A 19,979-nucleotide genomic window follows, 5' to 3' on the forward strand; every position below is an offset into this window, starting at 1 on the left:
TACAAAAATGCCCAACATTGGTGGAAATTGAGCGCTGTGTTTCAAAACACTCTACCCTGTCCTTAGAGACACGAGCTGTTTTCCCTCCCAGTTTAAGCAGCATCTCACAGATGAGGGCCTCCAACTTGATTAGGGTTTTGAGATGCAGAGTGGCTCAGTTGGACAGAGATGTTGTCCAAAGAAAGTAGAAGCTTTTTTATTGTTCTCATTTTTAATGAAGCACTAGTTCTGCCTAAATGACTTAAAATTGTATTTTAAGATGTGTTACCTCATGGGATTTTTTTGTTTGGTTGGTTTTTTGGTTTCTACCTTCACTGAATTAGAAAACAGCTAGTAGAAAATTACATTTTGGTCTAATCACACGAAGTGGCAGGGAGCTCCTTCCTCCTTCAGAAAGCATGGATTCTAACACAGGAGCTGAGGAAGTCTTCATTAATACTTCTTTTCAATTCATTGATGTAATATTATATAAGCCTAATTAAACCTGTGAGAGTTGCTTGGAATGGTATTTGTGTAAGTATTTTAAAGCATGAACAGGATTTTCTGGAGAGAGAGATGTGAATGAAGGCAAAACTCAGGTTTTTGAAAACAGACAGTTTAGACACATGAAGATTAGAATATTGCTTGGGGAATATAAGATGGAAGTGGGCTTTCTGAACAGTTTGGATCAGTTATTTTTATATTATAGCCTTTTGGTACTTAGAACAGAAGAGCTATCTGGGCTGTGAGCTGGGATGATGGAGTGACATACCTTGAAAGATGCTACGCTTTTTTTTTAGTTGTAGTAATTTGGCAAATAATCATTTTTTTCCCTAACGCTTTGATTCTGGTTTGATGATTTGTTTCTTCAAAACAGAAGATTTTTGCTATAGTTTCTGTAAAGTTGGTCTTACTACAAGCTCCATGGTGTCTTGAATGTATGAAAAATGGATGCAAAATGAGCTGAATCTGTAGTGAAGTCAAGTGTCATTGAGTGGTGTCACCACCACAACTGAGACGTGAGATGAGCGCTGCCAAATACAAGGACAGACAATTTCAGGAGCAGCCCTATTGGCGTAGATGGCCTCGTGGAGCTGCAATAAATGTGCTTAGGGAGAGAAAGGAAAAGCTTGGCTAACCACGGGGGATTATTTGAGGGCATGTGAAGCAGGAAAATGGGAAGGACTGGAGGACACACAGCACAAAGGGAAGGGATTGTAGGGCATGGAATGTCAGAGGACAGAGAGTCCTGGAATGTAAATTACAAATCCTTGCACATGTCCTGTTTATGCTTAACCAGAGGAACTCTGTGGCCATCTGCCCATTAGCAAGCGAATGCTCTATGAACAGACCAGTTATTGCTGCTGAACTAGAAAGGGAGCGTGTAGTTCCCTGGCTCAGTGGATGCAGGTGTCACCACAGGCACATGGCACCCTGGAGTGTTAGGTTCTTATATGCCAAAGTCATGGTGAAGAAAATCCTTCTTCTAATTGTGCATTTAAATGCATATACATAGACATTTGCGTGTGCACACCGACATACAAAGAATCAAATTCTTAGGTAAAATACAAACACTGAAAAATTGCCAGGCTTTTTTTTTTTTTTTTTTTTTGGTTAGCATTGCAATGCCCTGGATATTTAATGACTGCTGAGAAGGAATTTTAAATCTCATGTATTTCACATTCATAGATATAATAGTATCTTTCTCCTTTCTCCTCGTATTTGTTTTTAGGAGGTTAGTGGGTTAATAGGATGGTAATGAGAGAGTAGGGTGTGGGTTTGAGCTGTGAAATCTCTCACTGTCACATGACTCGGGTCTGGAACATGGTATCAGTCTCAAACAGATGCTCATTGGGATGAACTCCACTCGGTGCAGAAGGCAGATGCAGGTTGCAGACTGACCTTTGTGTTGTGGCCATACCCTTTCTGCACACTCTCTAGAGGTCCCGCTAATGGGCACAGCGCCTTTGTGCGGCTCAGTTCTGGTGTCAGGATGGGCTCCATGGCTGCGCTAGGACCTGCTGCACGTGCGAGCACAGTGTTGAGGGAGTGTGCGGTGGGAAAAGCACCTGACCCAGAGTGGCCACCCAGACACCCGCCCTACTCTCACGAAGGTCGGCGCAGCAGAGCCCGTGGGCACACGCTCAGTGCTGCGTTTGCCCTTGTGTGCCTTGCTGTGCTTCGGGAGGATCGAAGTGCTCCTGTGCTCAAGCATGTCGTTTTGCTCTCTGTGTATGAAAACTCACTTTGTGACTTGGCAGAGTGAAGTATAAATAAATTGCATATTTACACGCCCCACTTCACAGGGTTTTTTGGGGGGACATTTATCATTTAATAAGAAGAAACTTGATTTTTTTACTAACTTTTGAAAGCCAAGTACCCATGCTGAGAAAAGTTTGGGGTTGGATTCATCAACAAAAAATGCAATGCTGAAGGTCCAGTTTGCGGCATTTATTTTGCTTGTAATCCCAGAATATGACTACTTTTACAGGATATCACAACTTTGTCCTAGTAGTCTTCTATAAGAACTCCAGTTATTATCTATGCAGTTGTTAGCATTTACTAATGTAAGATACCTATTTGTTGGAGGAAGTTGGCGGTTAAACTAGGGACCAACTTTTAGGCATCTGAACTTAATAGTAAGCTTTTTAAGGTAGGAAAGTAGTCCCAGAAGTTCCAGCAAGCCAGTTCTCATGCCCATTATGGCTTCATTGCTTATGGCTCTTCAAATGTGCAGTACATAAAAGATGCAAAAAAAAGAAGGTGGAAAATATGCAGTGCATAGAACTGAGAATGGGTTTGTAAAATGCTTTTTTCTCTATGATATTTTGTAAGGAGCATTTCAACACTGTGAAACGTTTCAGTTCTGAGATTGGGAAAGAATTTTCTGATCTTTCTGTAAACAAATCCTTATTTTTATGGCTTCCATCTCCTGTATTTTTGGTGCTCTCTTAAGAAAATGTCTAAAAGTTGCTGGGGTTAATAGGTACTCGGAGAATTTCCCCCTCATCTTGTCTTAACATTTGTTGTGCAGGCATTGATTTGTCTTTAAGATATTTCTTCTACACAGGTCACTTAGTGTGTTGAATGTTGGTGTGTCCACAGTGGGGACGTGAGTGTTTTGCAGGCGCTAAGCAGGCTCTTCACATCGCTGTGTGAAGTGTGAGCAGCAGCCTGCAGTTCCTCCCCTTTAGTGACAGGAGWAGAGTGAAGCAGCTCTTGTATCTGGCTGCCAGAGCCCTCGTGGTGCCTGCTCCGCGGCTGTCCCACAGTTGAAGCAGGGCTTGGGCAGGGTTAGCCTCACGTAACCTTCTCCCCAGCAGCGCTGGGACCTAGTGCCCACCAGCCACATCCAGGACTGTGTTCTTTAGCTGTGTGGGTTCTACCCTGATACAGCAGGAGCAGTAGAAAACGTGGTCTGGACTAAATTGTGGTGTGGACTCTGAGAAATCTGCAAATCAGTTGCAAGAAACAGAGTTTTTTTGATTGAATACGTCATCCGTTTTGCTGYTGGAACTGAAGATGGAATCTGACCCAGGTCCGAGGTCTCCTGAAGGTAAATTATCTGCTCCTGGCAGTTTTGCTGCACTCTTGTACAGCACAGGGCTCTGGGCAGAGYTTGGCTGCTGGGCACTGGCACTGGTTGGTCTGTGAACAGTGTGTACAGGTTAAAGAGTCACCATAAGTGGGTGCTTTGGAAACCTGCCTAGATTGATTTTTTTTCAGACTTTATGCTCTTAATTTCAAAATCATGGAAATAATGTTTGAATCACTGTTCAAATTGTAGTTGTTTTTTCTTGTAGAACTGAGTAATTGGATGTATGGAGGCATTATTTTCTGCATTAAGGTAACACTRTCTCATTAACTGTGTATGTCAGAAATGCAGAGATGGCCCTTTTAAGAAAGAAAGTTTTCAAGTAATGCAGGATCATTCAATTATCAACAGTCAGATTAGCTAGGACGGGAGCCAGGCTCAAGGGGTGCAGACTAACTTCTCGTCAAATGTTGTGTCTTTGGGGAGCTGCAGAGACTATGAGCAGTCACAGTCCACGTTCCTTGTCTAAGAACACACTGGACGTTGTTTAAATTCATGCTTTTGATTCTGTAGTTGTGTTTTTTAAGACAGAATAGATAATATAGTGGAAGTCTATTTTTTATTATTAAATGGAAAAAAAACGTGGAAACAGAGGGTCACTGTGACCGTTCCTGATCAACTGTAAGGGCCTTATTCACTCAAGCAGGATTTCAAATTTAAATCAGCCTCTGTTACCGTTCTGTGAGTGCATTCACTGTTGCAGATACACAGAGCCCCTGTTAGCATTGCTGGGGCTTCAGAACATGTCCAGCTGCGAATGCAGAAGCCTGAGACGAAGGCAAGGCCAGTGTGAATATGGCTGTCATTAATTCTGGCTGTAGTTCGCGTACGGTTGTAACTGCCTGTCTTCTGCTTGAGACACAGTGACGGAGCTGGCAGCCTGTCCGTCACGTGCTGTGTCCCGTGTGCTGTGCGTCGGGCACGTTCAGGAGCGCTGGGCTTCACCACCCCTCAGCTTATGTGCGCTCTTGTAGGCATTCATYTGAATACGGTTACACTCATTTTTAAGAATCTCTGTTAAATCAACAATAGAGTCACCAGATATCAAGKCTCTGGGACAAATTTTTCTTTAGATTGTGCTTTTTTAAAAAACCACGAATGTTACTCTGAGGTGTATTAGTGAAGGCCTAGTGGCAGGGCTTTGTAATCTTACTGCTAAGTCACTCATTTTCTGGACAAATCTGTTTCTTACCTAACTTTGTAATCAATTGAGAATTGCCCTTTGTAAAGGGAAAAGGAATCATTCCCTGTATTTTGGAAATGTTTTGGATTTTCATCATACTTGTGATATGTTGAATGGTCCACCCTGATGTCTGTARTTTGTGTAATTTGCCATATATTGCTCTTACTAAAAGATGTGTTGGTGTTTCAACCATGCCTGGATAAAGCAACTCTTCAAATCACCATGGAGGGTGCTCTTGTAGCTGAGTGTGATTGTTCTGGTTCCAGTTTAGCCTCACTCCTGTTTGTGTTAGCACTTATGTTCGGAAGAGGTAGTTGTTCTTGTCAGAACAGCCCCACGCTGGGAGGACGAGCAGGGCTGGAGGGGTGGACGGCGCCCTACGCCGCGGGCCCCAGGCCCTGCCCATCTCTGCTGTCGGCCCCAGGCCTTACTTGCACTTCTGGCTCTCCGGGTCTTTGCTTTTATCTCAGATGCTGAATACATAAAGGAAAATGGAAAGAGCAGGTAATCGCTGCTGGTACCCATAATTGATGCAATAGCTGCATCTGGAAATTGGCAGCGAGTAACATTTTATTAGTTCTGTAAGCCCTGCAGAAAAACTTTCTGAATGTTTTAATTTGTCTGTTGCAAGCAGCTAATTATAGCTGGGTGCGGATTCCAGGCTGGGTTCTGTCAGTCCAGAGGACTGAGGCTGAGTTTTCCAACAGCCATACATTAAAATGCCGGAGATGCTTTTCCAGGGACTCTGCTCCTTCCAAGATGCAGTCCGAAGCTGGGTGTCCCCTTTTCCCGAGCTCTGTCCTTGCTGTTGGCATGTTCCAGTGGAGAATGATGGACCAGAGGCCACAGTTTGCTGACTGTTCCAGAAAGTCTTGGTGTTTGTAGGAATGATTGTAAAGACTTGATGCTTTTCGGGGAAAACAAAGCTGGTCTGACAATAATTGCACCACGGCTTATGCTGCCGTCTTGTCTGCTTGTACACTGACCAGCACTACAGACTTTTTGTTCTAATGCTTCTGCTCAAATAAAAGAGCAAAACATACCATTTGTAAGGTTTTGTTTGATCGCCCTTCAGCCAGCAACGTGTAGAAGAACCTTTGACTTTACTAAATACATTGTAACTTGAAAATACTGTGTACAGTATAATAGTGGCTTTAGAGTGGATATGGAAGTGATCCGCTCTGATTTCACTGCCTATGATGCAAGCAACTAGACCAATTTTAAACAACAATTGGATCATAGTTCTTAAGGATACATTTGTGCAAAGCTATGAATTCTTTCCATCTTGAAGTAATTATTAGCATAGGGTCTAGTTTTGTTCCTAAAAAGTGAACAGAAAATTGCAGTCCATATCAAAGGTCAAAGTTTACTGGTGTACTAAATGTTTAGTGGAACTGCATTAATAATAATAAAAAAATGTAGAACAGTATTAACAGTCCAATGTTAGTTCCTAACAGTAAACTATAATGTGTTTTAGAGTTCAAGGGTATCTTGCTTACTTTGTGCTTCCCCTTGGATTTCAATGTGTCAGACTGGTTTACATTGTGGAAATAGTGTTTTTCTGTTGTCTAGAAAAGCCTGCAAGATTATTTTCAAGTTCCTGGAGAGGACTGCAGTTCTTTCTAAGAGTGAGGAGCCGGCCGCGAGTGTGACCAGACTGACAACCCAGGGAAGGCCAAAGGGGACACCCCAACGCTCGGGGAGACAGAAAAGCCAACACCTTATCTTAATGTTACCCCTTCCAAGAACTGCATGTGTAATTATGGTTAAGCATTAGTAACATCTAAAATTCTGGATAAATGATAGTTGCATTCATTTTAAATCAGACATTTAAACATTTTGCATTAGGAATTTTATTGTCCAATTTTCAGAGAATTTCAGCTCGCTACGCGGGTGCAGCTAACTAAAGACAAGCTATTTCTGTTCATTCTTAGTTACATCAGTAAGCATTGGAAATAGATCTTCACAACTATGCATTGGCATTTAGGTTCTAATTACTGCAGTTCAGGGTGGCTTTTGTGCATTGGACAGTGATTTATTCAGAACACTGTGGGTCTGACTGTCCCCTTGCTTACAGAGTTATTGAAGACGTGTGTACAAATGAAATCATGATAAATAGATGATCTCACAATAATCTAGCCTTTGTTTTCTTCTCCTGATATTTTGTATGTTTAAAAAATGTGTATAATTGTATTTTCCTTGCAACTTRTATTTTCCTTGCCAATAGAAACAGTGTTTTGATTATTATCTGTAAATGCTGTTATATAATATTCCCCTTCTAAGGTTAGGAAAGCGTTATTTTTTATGCAAGTGCAGTGTTATTTAGAGAGAATAACTCAAATGATAAAGCATTTTTATGTAGTATGATAAGATAAGCTGTCAAACTTATGAACTGATATAAAACAGACGGATTAATTCACCTGAGACTAGAGACTCAAGAGAAAACATCAGTGGTCAGTCCTGCTGGATGAAGTGGAAGGAAGCAGATGTCTCTGCGGTTTCTGATCCTTGGTAGGAGGCATCTGAATCTTGTTTTGAAATACCACTTTTTCCAATTAAAGCATTGGCAAAGACTTGATATTTTAGGTGCTCTTTTTCCCCCAAAGCATGGCAGTGTGCTGAACCAGCAAATACTCTTTTCAGCTGGATTAATAAGTAAATATGTTGCCAAGGGAGATATTTAACAAAACGGCAGTGGTCACAGCTTGTGTTTCTCTACTGTTAGTGCAGTACCCCGGGCCCAAACAGCTCCTCGAGGCCCAGAGGTTGACAGGGAGCCCTATGTCCATTGCCTCTGTCGTTTCTCTGGGTTCCCCTGAAGGGCGCTTGGCCGTGTCTTCTTTTCCTGGCTCCCTAAGGTGTCTGTGCAAATAGGTCAGGTCCTCCTTCCCTTCTGAGCGCTGAACAGTCCCAGCTCTCGCAGGCGCTTCTCGCACCACAAGCTCCGGTTACTTGTGGCTGCTCAGTCCTGTTTTGCTCTTTAGATTCTCTCAATGGGAGCTTTCTTCAGGTACCCACTGAAAATTGGATCGGAGCTGTGCGTGGATCTGCAGTTCCTGCTCACAGGCTCTGCCCGGCATGGGAGCATCCTCGCTGACAAGTCCTTCCCTGCGGATTGTGAGGAGTGGGTAGGTGGCTAGTGCCAGGAGAACAGCAGGCTCTGGGACGCAAAAAGCAGACCGAGGTTCATCGCTGGTGTGAAATGCTGAGGAACAGCTAATAGGTGCATGGGAAGAGACGTCTGAATGAAGCTCTGTAGGTGATCCAGGCTGCCACGTGTTCTGCAAACCTGATTTTCATATCATATGAACATTAAGTGTTGATCTTTAAATTTGTGTCAAGATCATGCTGATAAAGCAGGTWTAGATGTTTTGTCTAGTTTTAAGCCAAGTAAGAAGTAATAAGAATAAGTGAATAAGAAAGCAAGAAAGAATATAATTTCCTTGAAATTATTTGAAAAATAATTGAAATAAGATAAATAAAATAAAAATAAGATAAAAGTAATTRAAGATAAATAATAAAATTAAGATAAATTAAGATAAGATAAATAAAAATTTAAAAATGAAAAATAATTGAATAAAATTGAAATAAGAAAGAAAATAATTTCCTTGAAATTATTTCATGTGAAAAAAAGCTTGAAATCTGGAAAGAGCAAGAGTGATGCACCGTAGGTTTATGATGCTTGTGCATTGGTAAGTGATGACTCCTTCTAGGAACAACTGTCCATTTGACAAGAGCGAAGATCCAGCAGACATTTAGATTTAGATTTAGATGTGACACATTCAATCTRGTTTCATCTGCTTGTGTGACTCTCAATCTAGGAGGTGGTAACTGTCGAGGGAGAAGGTCCTGCCAGCGGTGAACAGGAAAGCCTGTTTTCTCCCAAAGCCACGCAAGCTACAAAAGCACAATCATTACTGGCAATGCAATATTTTTCCTCTGGCTAGCAAATCACTGCTGTGTGGTGGAGAGAGCAGAAAATGGTGCTTGCACAAGTGGTGTACAGGRATTTTATTCCACGTCCAGTTACAATCACTAGTTTTTCCCTGGAGGCTGCCAGTGTGGCATTTTGTATACATTAGACTAAAACGCACAGTGTCATTTTAGCAATGTAGCCAATCACTGTACTGTGATATATGGACTTTCTGCTTGGTAGGAGTGTTTGCAGAAAAGTGGTTTTTGTTGCCGCTTTTAGTTGGAAACTCAAACTCCATCCTAGTCCATAACTGTCAGTAGTGTTTGTGTTCTGAAAGCAGTGCCAAAAATTGTGCAGCTTTTCTGCTTCTCCAGTTTTCCTTTGTTTTAATATAATTAATAAAAACCTTCTCACAGGCAGTATTTRTTTTTCCATAGATGCTTAACTGACAGATAATTCATACTTCTGTTCATGTAAGAATAGGTTTTAAAGAAGAGATTTCGCACTTGTCTTTTATGCCCTTGATTTCATATTTGTATCAGGCAGCCACATAGTAATGCTGTAATAAAAAATAAATCTATTTGTTTTGTGAGGTATACCTGACTTTTTTACCTTATTTCTTGTTTCAGTTGTGTTGACTTACATCAGATATTTTACAGTGGGTATCCAGGGCAGGCATTTGTCTTTCTGCTTGTATAATGTGGCTAATCAGAGCTCTAGGAGAGAGTCATTCCAGATTCTGTTGACATTCAGAATTAGAGTGGCTGGGTGGGCAGGGCGCTGGGTGATATTTTCCTATTACCAGAAAGCCCTTCCTGCTTTTCATTCTGATTGGAGAAGCTCATACCACTTGAGCAGATTTATTTTAAAACCTATTTAAGTAGCGCGTCTGTGTGTCCAAGCTTGCTGGRGAAGGTGCGCTACCAGCACGGGAGCCTGCAGTTAACGCTGAACACAGACAGCTTGCTAAGGTGGCCAGGAAACAGCAACATGGAGGAAGATGAGGAAAACTACTATGGAAAACATGGTAATTTACCTGCCACCTTGATTTCTTACAGAAAAAAAAAAGGGGGGGGAGTCTAAAACAAATCTCATTTGTTTCAGCTGCCTCTTTCTATTGACTTTAGGGGCTTAGATCCAGCCCCAAATGGGTTTTAGTGACTTCTTTCTTATTAGCGATACACTGATTTTTTTTCCAGCTTGACATTTACAAGGTTATTTAAACTGCAGATCAAGGTAGACTTGGTATGTAACTGATTGTTGATTGATATATATTGTTGATTTTTATTGTAAATACTTGGGGATATTTTTACTACTACAGTAATAATGTGCGAGTTAATTTCATTTGATATCATAATTGGCAAATATATTATCATGTGAAGTATTTGTTGTAATGGTATTATAACTGAACATAGAACAGTTTCCTCTTGTAAAAGTGTGAAGTACATCTATCTGCCTGATCTGTGAGGAGTGAGAATTATTCCAATTTTTAATGCTAGCAAGCAAATGACTCATTACTCATTTGCACTGATTTCTTTCCGTGTGCCTTCTTTTGAGCACCGTACATTGCACTGCACCCCAACAAGCAGTGACTTTTGCCCGTGACAAACAGTTCTTGGAAGAAGTTGTCAACAGTGGAATAATTTTACTGCTTTTGGTGCCTGCTGCTACCTCACAGCATCCCTCTGTTTGCTTGGTGGAGAAGAAAATTTCCATTTAAATCGGAGGAGGGACCTCAGGAGARCTGTTTGGCAATGCCAGTGCTGAGGGAGGGCGAGCTTTGCTGTCCAGCTCCCAGCAGTACTTGTCTAATCCGTTCTTAACAACTTCCAGGAGGCAGGTTCAGAAGGACATTGGGAAAACCTGTTCCACTGCGGGACTGCTTGTGCAGTCAGAAAGGTTCCCAAGGCCTGAAGTCAGCCAGCGCTACTGTGAATTAAGTTATTGTCTTCTCTTACAGACTGGAGTGCCTGGGGACAATTGATCAAGGTTTTTATAAGATATTTGAAGGCTGTTGTTATATTGCTCCTGCCTTGTCGGTCTTTCAAGTTCATTTACAGCATTTTGCAAACATCTTGGCATTTTGGTTTTTAAACCTGCTTTCCCTAGTTTGTGTATATCTTCTGAAATTCTGGTGCTATCATCATGATCTAGAAATAGTTGTTCAGCTGAAGCCTTATTTGTCCCAAGCAGAAGGCGAAGTGGCTTCCTTGGTTACAACATTCTGCTTGAGCGTGATGAGCTTTTCTTGCAACTGCATCACTTCACAGGCTCATGCTCTTTCGATCAGTTATGCTACATGGATTTGTGAACAGAGTTTGTCTTTTCACTGTAATTTTGGATTTTTTTTTTCAGTTTATTAAAATAGACTTGAACTGTTAAATTGCTTACCAAAATTCTCTCTCCAAAAGTATTGCATTGCTCTTACTTTGCGATATTCATTCCTTTTTCTTACATCAGGAACTTTTCTGTTTCAGTGGGGTTTTTTTTTGTTTGTTTGTTTGATTGTTTTTTTCCCTCAAATTACTTCCCTCTTTTAGACTGTCAGCTAGTATAATTGTGCTTTTTCCATCAGATGTCGAAGTACACATGACATTTTTGCACTATTTTCAAGCTTTATTCTTCTGTATGCTTTTCTTTTGCTCGTAAGAAACCTCATTCATCTCTTTCTGATTTGATGGTCTGTAGTAAAGCCCTACTCCTGCACAACTGCTGTCTGTCTGCTCACCTACCATCACCCAGAGACATTTGACACATCTGCTTTTCTCTTTTATGGAATTCAACATAAAGATCTTCAGTCCTTAAAACCCTGCTATATTTTGTTCCCTACATTCTTCTTGAGCAAGTTTTTCTTTCACTATTCATGTCTTGAAAGATATCCCACTGTATGTGTATGATGATGATTCAGTCATAATTTGTGTAATGAAACTTCTATCTACATTCTGGCATGAAAATTATGAGCCTAATCATTGAGATTCCTGATGCTTTTAGAGTAATGGGCCCCCCTGCGCTAGATGCATGTCACCCAGGTATGTTTTTTCCCATAGAGATGCTCATTGGGACGCTTGTCTATCCATTTTTCTTACATGTGTGGAAGGTGGAGGGTGAGCAGGAGTTAAACAAGGTCAGCCTGGGCAAGAGAGTTTGATGGTCTTGTATTTTTTTCCTCAGATTCCTGGGATTTGTGTGTAAACCTCTTAGAGATTTTGGAAAACATTTTTTTATTCTAACCCTCCTGACTCCCCTGACTTTTCTGTATATGGACTATGCAAAATAGAAAGGGGACTAAGAACTCAGAACAGCTTCCTTACATGGGGGAGAAATACGTGGAGACAGGGAGTGGGCAGTGTGCTGAATGTTAGTAACCCTCAACTAAAATATGAACAAGGTAGATTTTCTTTTAGCTCTGAGTACTTCAAATGCATTTGGATGAATGACCTAATTTCACATACACAGTAGTGGGACAGAACCTGCTACTAACATCCAAGAATGAGTTCTGGGGGTTTTAATGGTTTATTAAGTGAAAACAGAAAGCAAATAGGCTCTAAGAAGGAATTTTTAGGAAAGAATAGAGATCAGATAAGAAAAAAATTATGTAATTGTATAAATCACAGCCAATCTTTGCTGTGGATTCACTGTTTGCAGCTCTGGCCCTTCCTTCTTCACTGATACATAGTAGCACTGAAAAGGGTACAGAAAAGGAAAACAAGTATGACTGATTGAATGGCTTATATGCAAAAACAACTAAATTGGAATTCATCATTCTGGAAKACAGACAAGTAAGGAGAACTGTAATAAAAGCTTTTACCCATTAGTAGCACAGTATGCTCCTATGCAAGTATAAGCTAAATGATGACAAGTTTAAAACAAACAAAAGGAGGTGGCATTGCAGATTTTTAAAGTTTGTGTGAATTAAATCTAGATTTATTAAGTTAATGAGAAAACATTTCATTCACAATTATTAAATACAGTCACTACCTTTGGTTCAGGAAGATGTTGAATTACAAATTCAACTCATTAATGTCAGCAAGAATTTTAGAGAAATACTGCTGCTTGCCTTCATTTTACACTCCTCAGGCATGCTCTGTGGCTGTGCACTATGTGCTAGATACAGGCTGCGGCCCGGGGGTCTTTTTTGGGACTTAATTGGCTCCTTTTGCATGTTAAAGCTGGATTTGAGCTTGCCAAAGCTTGTGCTGTGGGTGACCCTGCTTGAGCAGCTGGGTTGGGCCAGATGATCCCTAGTGGTCCCTTCCAACCTCAACCATTCTGTGAGTCTGTGAGGAATATTACAGACCCTAAACTAAAGACAAGTTATTTCACACTAAATAGTTTTGTAGAGATTATTGTACTGAAAGGTTCTTCAAGGAAAAGGTTTTGGCTCAGGAAAAGGTATTATGTTTGTAATAAATTTTCTGCAGCATGGTGGGTTCTGCCACGTGTGTGATAGCACAACAAATGTCGTCTGCTCTCTGGCATTGCTGACGCACATCTCTCCTCTGAAGTTTTAGTTCTGTCAACCTCCTCTGGTTAGAATATATTTATTTTAGGACCTTAGGGAGGAGGAGCTCTACACCTCAAAAGTCAAATAGAATTGTAGGATCTGCTGTGTTTATTGTACTGGTCTGTGCCAAGTAAGATAAGGTTTTTCTCATATACACCAGGAGCAAAGTCTGGCATTTAGTTAATAAGTAAATTCTGCTTTTGAGATGTTACTGAATTCTGCATTAATTAAATAAAACAAGTATTTTCTCCTTGGACTGACAGAAGGGGAGGTTAGAAACACCCTTTAATGCTACTATCCTCATGAGAAGAGACCCTTAAGTAGGAGGTAAGACAGCAGTCTGAAGCAGCCGTTTGTATTGTAGTATTGGATTTCTAAATGGAAAGTAATTTTTCATTGCACAAAAACTAGTTCAGTAAATGACTATAATTGCTTGACTTCAGTATGTCCTAGAAAGCTAGATTTTTGAAGCTTTTCAGCTTCAAAAGCAAAAATTCAAATCTAATCTGCTGAGTGAAGGAACACATGCTTCTACTACAATCCTCCTAAGTTGTCTTCCTCGTGTGACGGCCGTATTGAAGCCCCGGTGCCATCACGGGTGTGGACAGCCCCGGCGAGCCGTGCTGCCCTGGCTGTGGCTGCGGCCCGGACCGCTCGTGTCTCTGAGCCCCGTGCAGGAACGGCAGGCCTGCGGGCAGTGCCCATGCCTACCTCGCACCCCAGCCTGCCGCCGCTGCCTGATCTGCCCACRGGCCAGTCTGCTGGTTGCGGGGGAGGCTGCGGAGTGCCTTACCGCCCCACGACCCGCTGCCCAGCCTCGACCTCAGCACTGCATGCCATGTTGGGCCTGCCCGGCGCCGCTGCAGCGGGAGGGCCGTGACCTGCAGGGCAGCCCTGCGCTGCAGTCTCATGTGCCCTCGTGGCGCAGGAGCCACGTCCCTGCTGCAGGGCCCGCCTCTGTCGCCCATCTGGGCCTGAGAAGATGGCACTCATGCAGTACCGCRTTTGCACTGTCTGTGGTGCTGGGCTGGAGGGCCAGATTCCTCAWAATTTGTTGCAGAACTAAATTACTATTTAAAGGTAAATATTTCCTTGGAAGGACAYGTCTCCTCTGCAGTGTGTTCTCAATTAACGTGAATGGTGATGAGCTAGATTTGAAAGTTGTGTGAACAATACACTGGGCAGTCTCTTATGCTCCTGTGCCGTCCACATGTTCACATAGTTAAAGGAGAGCTGCAAGAAGAGTCTCGGCCTGTTTGGAGAAAGGAGTCCCTGCTACAGTTGCCACCTACCTTTATTTCAGTGATAATGGGGAGATTGGGCTAATGATTTGAGAGCATTGTTAGGTGTTAGCATGATGCCACAGCACTTTCAAGGAGAAAGTTAAGTAGTTCTCAGGAAGCCAGATTTTCATCCAAAAGAGTGACAGATATTTGCAAACACAACTATTAGATATGCTCAGCTTCACATTACACTCCAAAGTGTCCTTATACTCGCTTTCCAAACTCCCTCCACAGTTGTTTACACCTCTCTGTAGTATTCTGGGCATGATCTTCAMCTGAAAATTACAGAATCCCAGGATGGTTGAAGCTGGAAGAGACCTCTAGAGATCATTTAGTCCAACCCCCTGCTCCAGCAGGGCAGCAGGGGCACCCAGAGCACAGGGCACCCAGTCATATCCATGCGGGTTGGGAAGATCTCCAGAGAAGGAGACTCTATAATCATGATGATATTCTCTTTTTTTTCTTTTTTTTTTTTTTTCACTTGGGGTGATTGGAACAAATGTCTTTAGTTGTTCTTGGCTTAGAGGATTATGTACAGGATTACATTAAGGCAACAGGAGAATGTATTTATGATGTAATCATTTAAGTGTTTGAAGCGAGTGTTTCTGGTTATCCCTATGAAGCACATAGATATGTCTAGATACAAATGCGCTTATTGGCACTGGGTTCTTTCTGTATGTACTGCATAGTTATTCGCTAGCCCTTCCAAACCCGAGGGGCAGCTCTGGACACTGAATAAAGGATGCAGCGAGCTGGGAGGACAGAGCTAGGGGGATGCAGGCAGCAAGGGAGACTGCTCTGCCCGCACACAGGGGGGTGCCCCTCRCCAAGGACTGTCAGGGGTGCGAGCGCGCTGGGACAGTCCTCCCTCCTCAGGGCAGCTGCTCTGGGCTGGCCAGAGGGCACAGGAGGGAGGGAGCGGCAGTGCCTGCAGCCCTGGGGGCTCTCCAAGGCCCCTTCAGTTTTAAACAAACCTTCCTTTTAAAAAACTCTTTGGGACAACCTCAACTTTTGATGCTCAGTTTGAGATAATTTAGCAAGAACCTTCTGTTTCCTCTTTGAAACTCAGGCCCCCTCTAGGTCTCTGTAAATGAGCAACCAAAAGGTGAGTTGCTCAAATGCACTTTCTTCCTTCTAAGTGCAGGTCTGGAGAATTTCTGTTGCATTGTCATCAGCTGAAATGCTGCAGCATAGGCATATAAGAGACAAGTCTTGGACACAAAATGAACTGATCTTGGACATCTGAGTTGTTACTCAAAAAATTGTGTTACACCCTTAGAAGGTGTAACTACAGGGCACATGGGTCTGCTGGAAACCAACGGCTGTGATGTGCAGAGCGTTGCTCCCTGTGCCAGGCAGCCCTGACAGCATGGGAGAGAAGCAGGCTCTAGCTGTCGGCAGTGTAGGGAAACCTCATAAATCTCCTGGATTAAATTCATTCTAGATTTATGTGAATGGAGATTTGCCAGGTAAGAATTTGTCCTATAATCCTTTCAACATGACGAGTTTGGAGTGCAGTCTATGTCCCTGTATATGCAGATGTTTTAGTGTGTACAGAACTTTAGGAGAAACTTCTCATGTACAGGAAGTTTCTTGGGTATGTCAGGATTTACAAGATTACAGCCTAAAGGAATTTGGATTTAAACCTGTCAGGTGAATCTAAGGATAAAGTGAGTGATGATTGTTACTGAGGTTTCACATGTGTACACCAAAGTTCATATTAGAAATACAAGGCAGAGCTGCTGTAAGTGTTCGAAACTTTGCTGAGCAATTCTAACTTGATCTCTGAATTAAATGACGAGTTGGGTTTGCAAACACTGCTGCCTCTGTAGTGTGGCTGGGTGATGCTGGACAGGCTTCCAGGTTAGGCAAATGGTGCTGAGGGCACCAACATCCACCCCTTGAAGGAGAGTGAACAGGGAAGCCTGGGCACCATAAATGTCTGTCCAGGGTGCTCTGTACAGCATCCCTACCTGCTGTGTGAGGTTTTTGCTCCTGTTTTTYATACCAGCATGGCCCAGCTTGTGTGTCTGGTGCCTCGGGGCTGCGCACGGAGCAGGAGCAGTCACTGCCTGTGGCACTGCCAGCATTATGCTGCACATGCCAGGACGGCTTTGGTGTGGTCCATGGATGGCAGGGCCTTACAAGTGAGTTAGTGCTCCAGGGAAGGCTGTGAATACAGCACATGGTGCAAAATGTGCCTCTCCTTTCTGCCTGGAAAATTATCAAAATTCTCGAGTAAACGGCAGGATTTTTGGTAGCAGATGGAAGGCTCTTTTTAAGGGGTGCTTGTGCATGTACACGTGCGCATGGGCAGGGGTGCAATGTGAGCACKCTTGGTGCCCTGTGGTGGCCGAGCTCAGGCGGGAGGAGAAGGTCAAGCCACACAGCAGGGAAAGGAGAGGCCACGTTCCCTGGATGGAAAGTCCTGATGGGAAATGTCCCTTGGCTTTGAGAGAAAACACCTTGCTGGTTACATGCTTTAATTATCCTTTGATGAATTGAAGAAATCCCATTTTCATTGTTGATTGGCTGAGTGGTGTATGTTCTCTTTATAAAGTACTATCTGGCTAATAAACTCTATGCATTTTAGAAATTACTGTGTAGAAGCCTGCCTGTCTCTTAAAATACCACTTTATTCCTTTGACAATTTGAAATGTTCATATCTAGGTGGAGTCACATACACAAAGAGAAGACTGGTGTTTTTATCCTTATGCACAAAATGATTCTTGACATAAGARTGCTAAGCCAATGTAGTTTTGCAGAATACTAGAAAATTGTGAAATTTCTTGACTGAGAAGCTTCAGGGTTATTTTAGGTGTTCCTTTGCTTCCTTGAAGAATGTTCATTCTTGATTTCTTTTAAAGATTCAATTCTTCAGACCCTGTGGTCTTACATGTTTAAAGAGCTAACATAGCTTCAGTAAAAGCAAATTGCAACTTCAAAGGTTTTGAGGAAAAACATTTTATCTTAAACTTAGATTAGCAATTAGACTATTGATAGTTCTYAAAATAAATACCATTTCAGATGAAGTAAAGTGTACTAAGCATTTTCTCTGAAGTATGAAACTAGAAGAAATTCATTTGGAACAGTGACTAGTGACAGTGACTTACTAAAGTAGAAAAATGCACGACTGAATACTTAGATTATTATTTTTGTCCATGACCATGTCCATTCAGTCAGTGATGTATAAAAAGTCCAAAGCTCCTAAGCCATTTCTTGAGTAATTAAGTAATAAAGGGGCCCATGTTGAGAACAGCTGTGCTCTCTGAAGCAGCCCGGAACCGGTGTCCTGTGCAGTGGGTTTTGTTTGCTGGGTTGTCCTTCATGGTGAAGATCCTCTGTAACATCAGGCATTGCTTGCTTTTTGTTGGTGTCCTCTCTATCCAAAGTGGGGGATTTGTCTCGTTACCGTTCTCAGGCTCATGTATCAGCAAACAGGATAAGGAGGTAGTGCTGCCTGAGCCCACGCACGGGGCAGGCGACCCGCAAGCCCTGCGGAGCCACCACAGTGCCCACACATCTGTGTGGTGCCCAGGCATCTACACGATGCCGGGGTGTCTTCACTGCACCCTGCATGTCTGCAGAGTGCCTGAGTGTCTGTGGGGTGCCCAGGTGTCTGTGGGGTGCCCTGAGTGTCTGTGGGGTGCCCGGATGTCCTCACAGAGAGCCCTTTCCATTGCGCTTGCAGTGGCCGAGCTGGGAACGGGGCGGCTGCAGGTCCACGCGTGATGCGCGGAGTACACTTTTAATAAGGATTTTTTTTAATACCATTTTATTTTAAATGCAGGTGAACCAAGGAAATTCGATCCAAAGTTCAGAGGACCCATTCATAACAGGTAAATATGTTAATCTATTTCACTTCTTAGTTTTGCAGTGARCAGTGAGTTAAAGAGTGTCACATTTAGCCAATGTCTTCTGTGCTGCCTTGTGCTGCATGAGCTGGACTCTGTTGCAGTCTTGATCTTGATTCTTTCCAAGGCATCTTTCCTTGGTTCTTTTTGTGGTCTTGAGTACTGAAATTGTTCCTTTTCTCAGATATCTCCCCCTAAAGTACTGTGTGCTGTGGTTGTAATCTTGGATAACTGCCCAAATCAGAGCTTYGACCTGTTTGCCCTATCACTGGTGGTGGCTAGCACAGACCACTATGCGCCAGTGCTCTTGGCCTGAGCGTAGGATTGGAGACCTGGCTTTGTTTCCTTGCTTTATGACTGTAGGCATGAAATTATTTATTTAGATTGCCATCCAGAAGTAAGTTATTTATTCCATCACACCGAGCTCCTCTTGGGCTGTCCCATCCCCTTTCTGCGTCTCTTGAGACTGTCTGCCTCTTCTCTGCAAAACTGTCTTGTACACCATGGAAATGTGCGCTGAAAAGGGACTGCATCCAACCTAAGAGCGGGGCGAAGCAGGTACAAAACACTGCTTTGTTACAGCCTTCTGCCAGAATCATCTGACTGTCCTGTTAAATAGTACATCTGAATTCCTGCTTGCTGTGTTGCTAAACCATGAAGAGACATTGCRATTTGACGTTATTGACTCTTACAGTATTATTTCAGATTTCATGAAATGTGGATTTCTTATATCTCTAACTTTGGGAAGCATGTAGGTAGGTGGTAATCTGAACTTTCCTTTGAGTAAAATCTCTCTTACACCTCTCTGGATTGCAGAGTTGTTTATAATGCACTGCAGCCTGAAGTTTAACAGAATTTGAAGTTGCATTGAAAGAACATCATCACTTATATGGAAATGCCTTTATTTTTAATTTAAAAAAAAAAAGTTGTTCTCTTAGTGTATGAGATGTATACGAGTGTCTGTTTATGTATAAGAGAGCTTCTGTTTGAATGCCCCACTATTTTGCTTTGCCCTTTCTCCTATTTCAACAATGGAGTGTTTTCTTAAAATATTTTTTCATTCCTTCTCTATGCTCTCTAGAATGTTTGAGTAGCCATTTTGGCATACAGATGCCAGAATTAGGTGTAGTAAAGTACTTATTACAAAGGAGGAGTTTTTTTATTGCCTTCACCTTAATATTCATCAATGACTGGCTAAGACTAGAAATGCATCCTGTAAAAGCTTCCACAAGTGTTTGTGTGCAGCACAAATAAGAAGTGGTCTTTAGTATTCTATTCCAGTACACCTTTTAAAAGACCTTTCCCTAAGTTATTAACTTCAATGTAAAAAAAAAAAAAAGAACTTTTTAATGTCGTGAATGGCCTGCATCACAAATACACGGGCAGTTTCAGTGTCATGTAAGTTCTAACAGAAAATCTGTCTTTAAACTGGTATAAAACTCTTATTAACATATGTTATAGTGCTACTACAGTAATGCAGATAAATGGTTTGACATAATAGTCAAACATCTTTTCATTTAACTGAAATGTCAAGATTTTTTAATAACAATTGTCTTTCRATAAGATTTATCAACTTGCTTTTTTGTTAAAATCTGTATGAAGCCCGGGTCTGTTGTGAAATGCATCTTGGTAGAGGGCCCTGGGAGTACTCAAGGTTTGTCCACT

General features: G+C 42.2%; 1 protein-coding gene across 1 annotated transcript in view; it reads left to right on the forward strand.

Annotated features, from left to right (window-relative positions):
• The window catches only part of SLC44A5 (solute carrier family 44 member 5), a 77,676-nt gene that overhangs the window by 17,610 nt on the left and 40,087 nt on the right, over positions 1-19,979 (forward strand). The window contains exon 2 of the mRNA XM_026042469.1: positions 18,251-18,299. Coding sequence (XP_025898254.1) covers positions 18,251-18,299 — 49 coding nt within the window. The remainder of the gene's footprint in view (positions 1-18,250; positions 18,300-19,979) is intronic.

This window comes from Nothoprocta perdicaria, unplaced genomic scaffold, assembly GCF_003342845.1.
Source record: "Nothoprocta perdicaria isolate Ctin4 unplaced genomic scaffold, notPer1 scaffold_304, whole genome shotgun sequence".
NCBI classification, from domain to species: domain Eukaryota; kingdom Metazoa; phylum Chordata; class Aves; order Tinamiformes; family Tinamidae; genus Nothoprocta; species Nothoprocta perdicaria.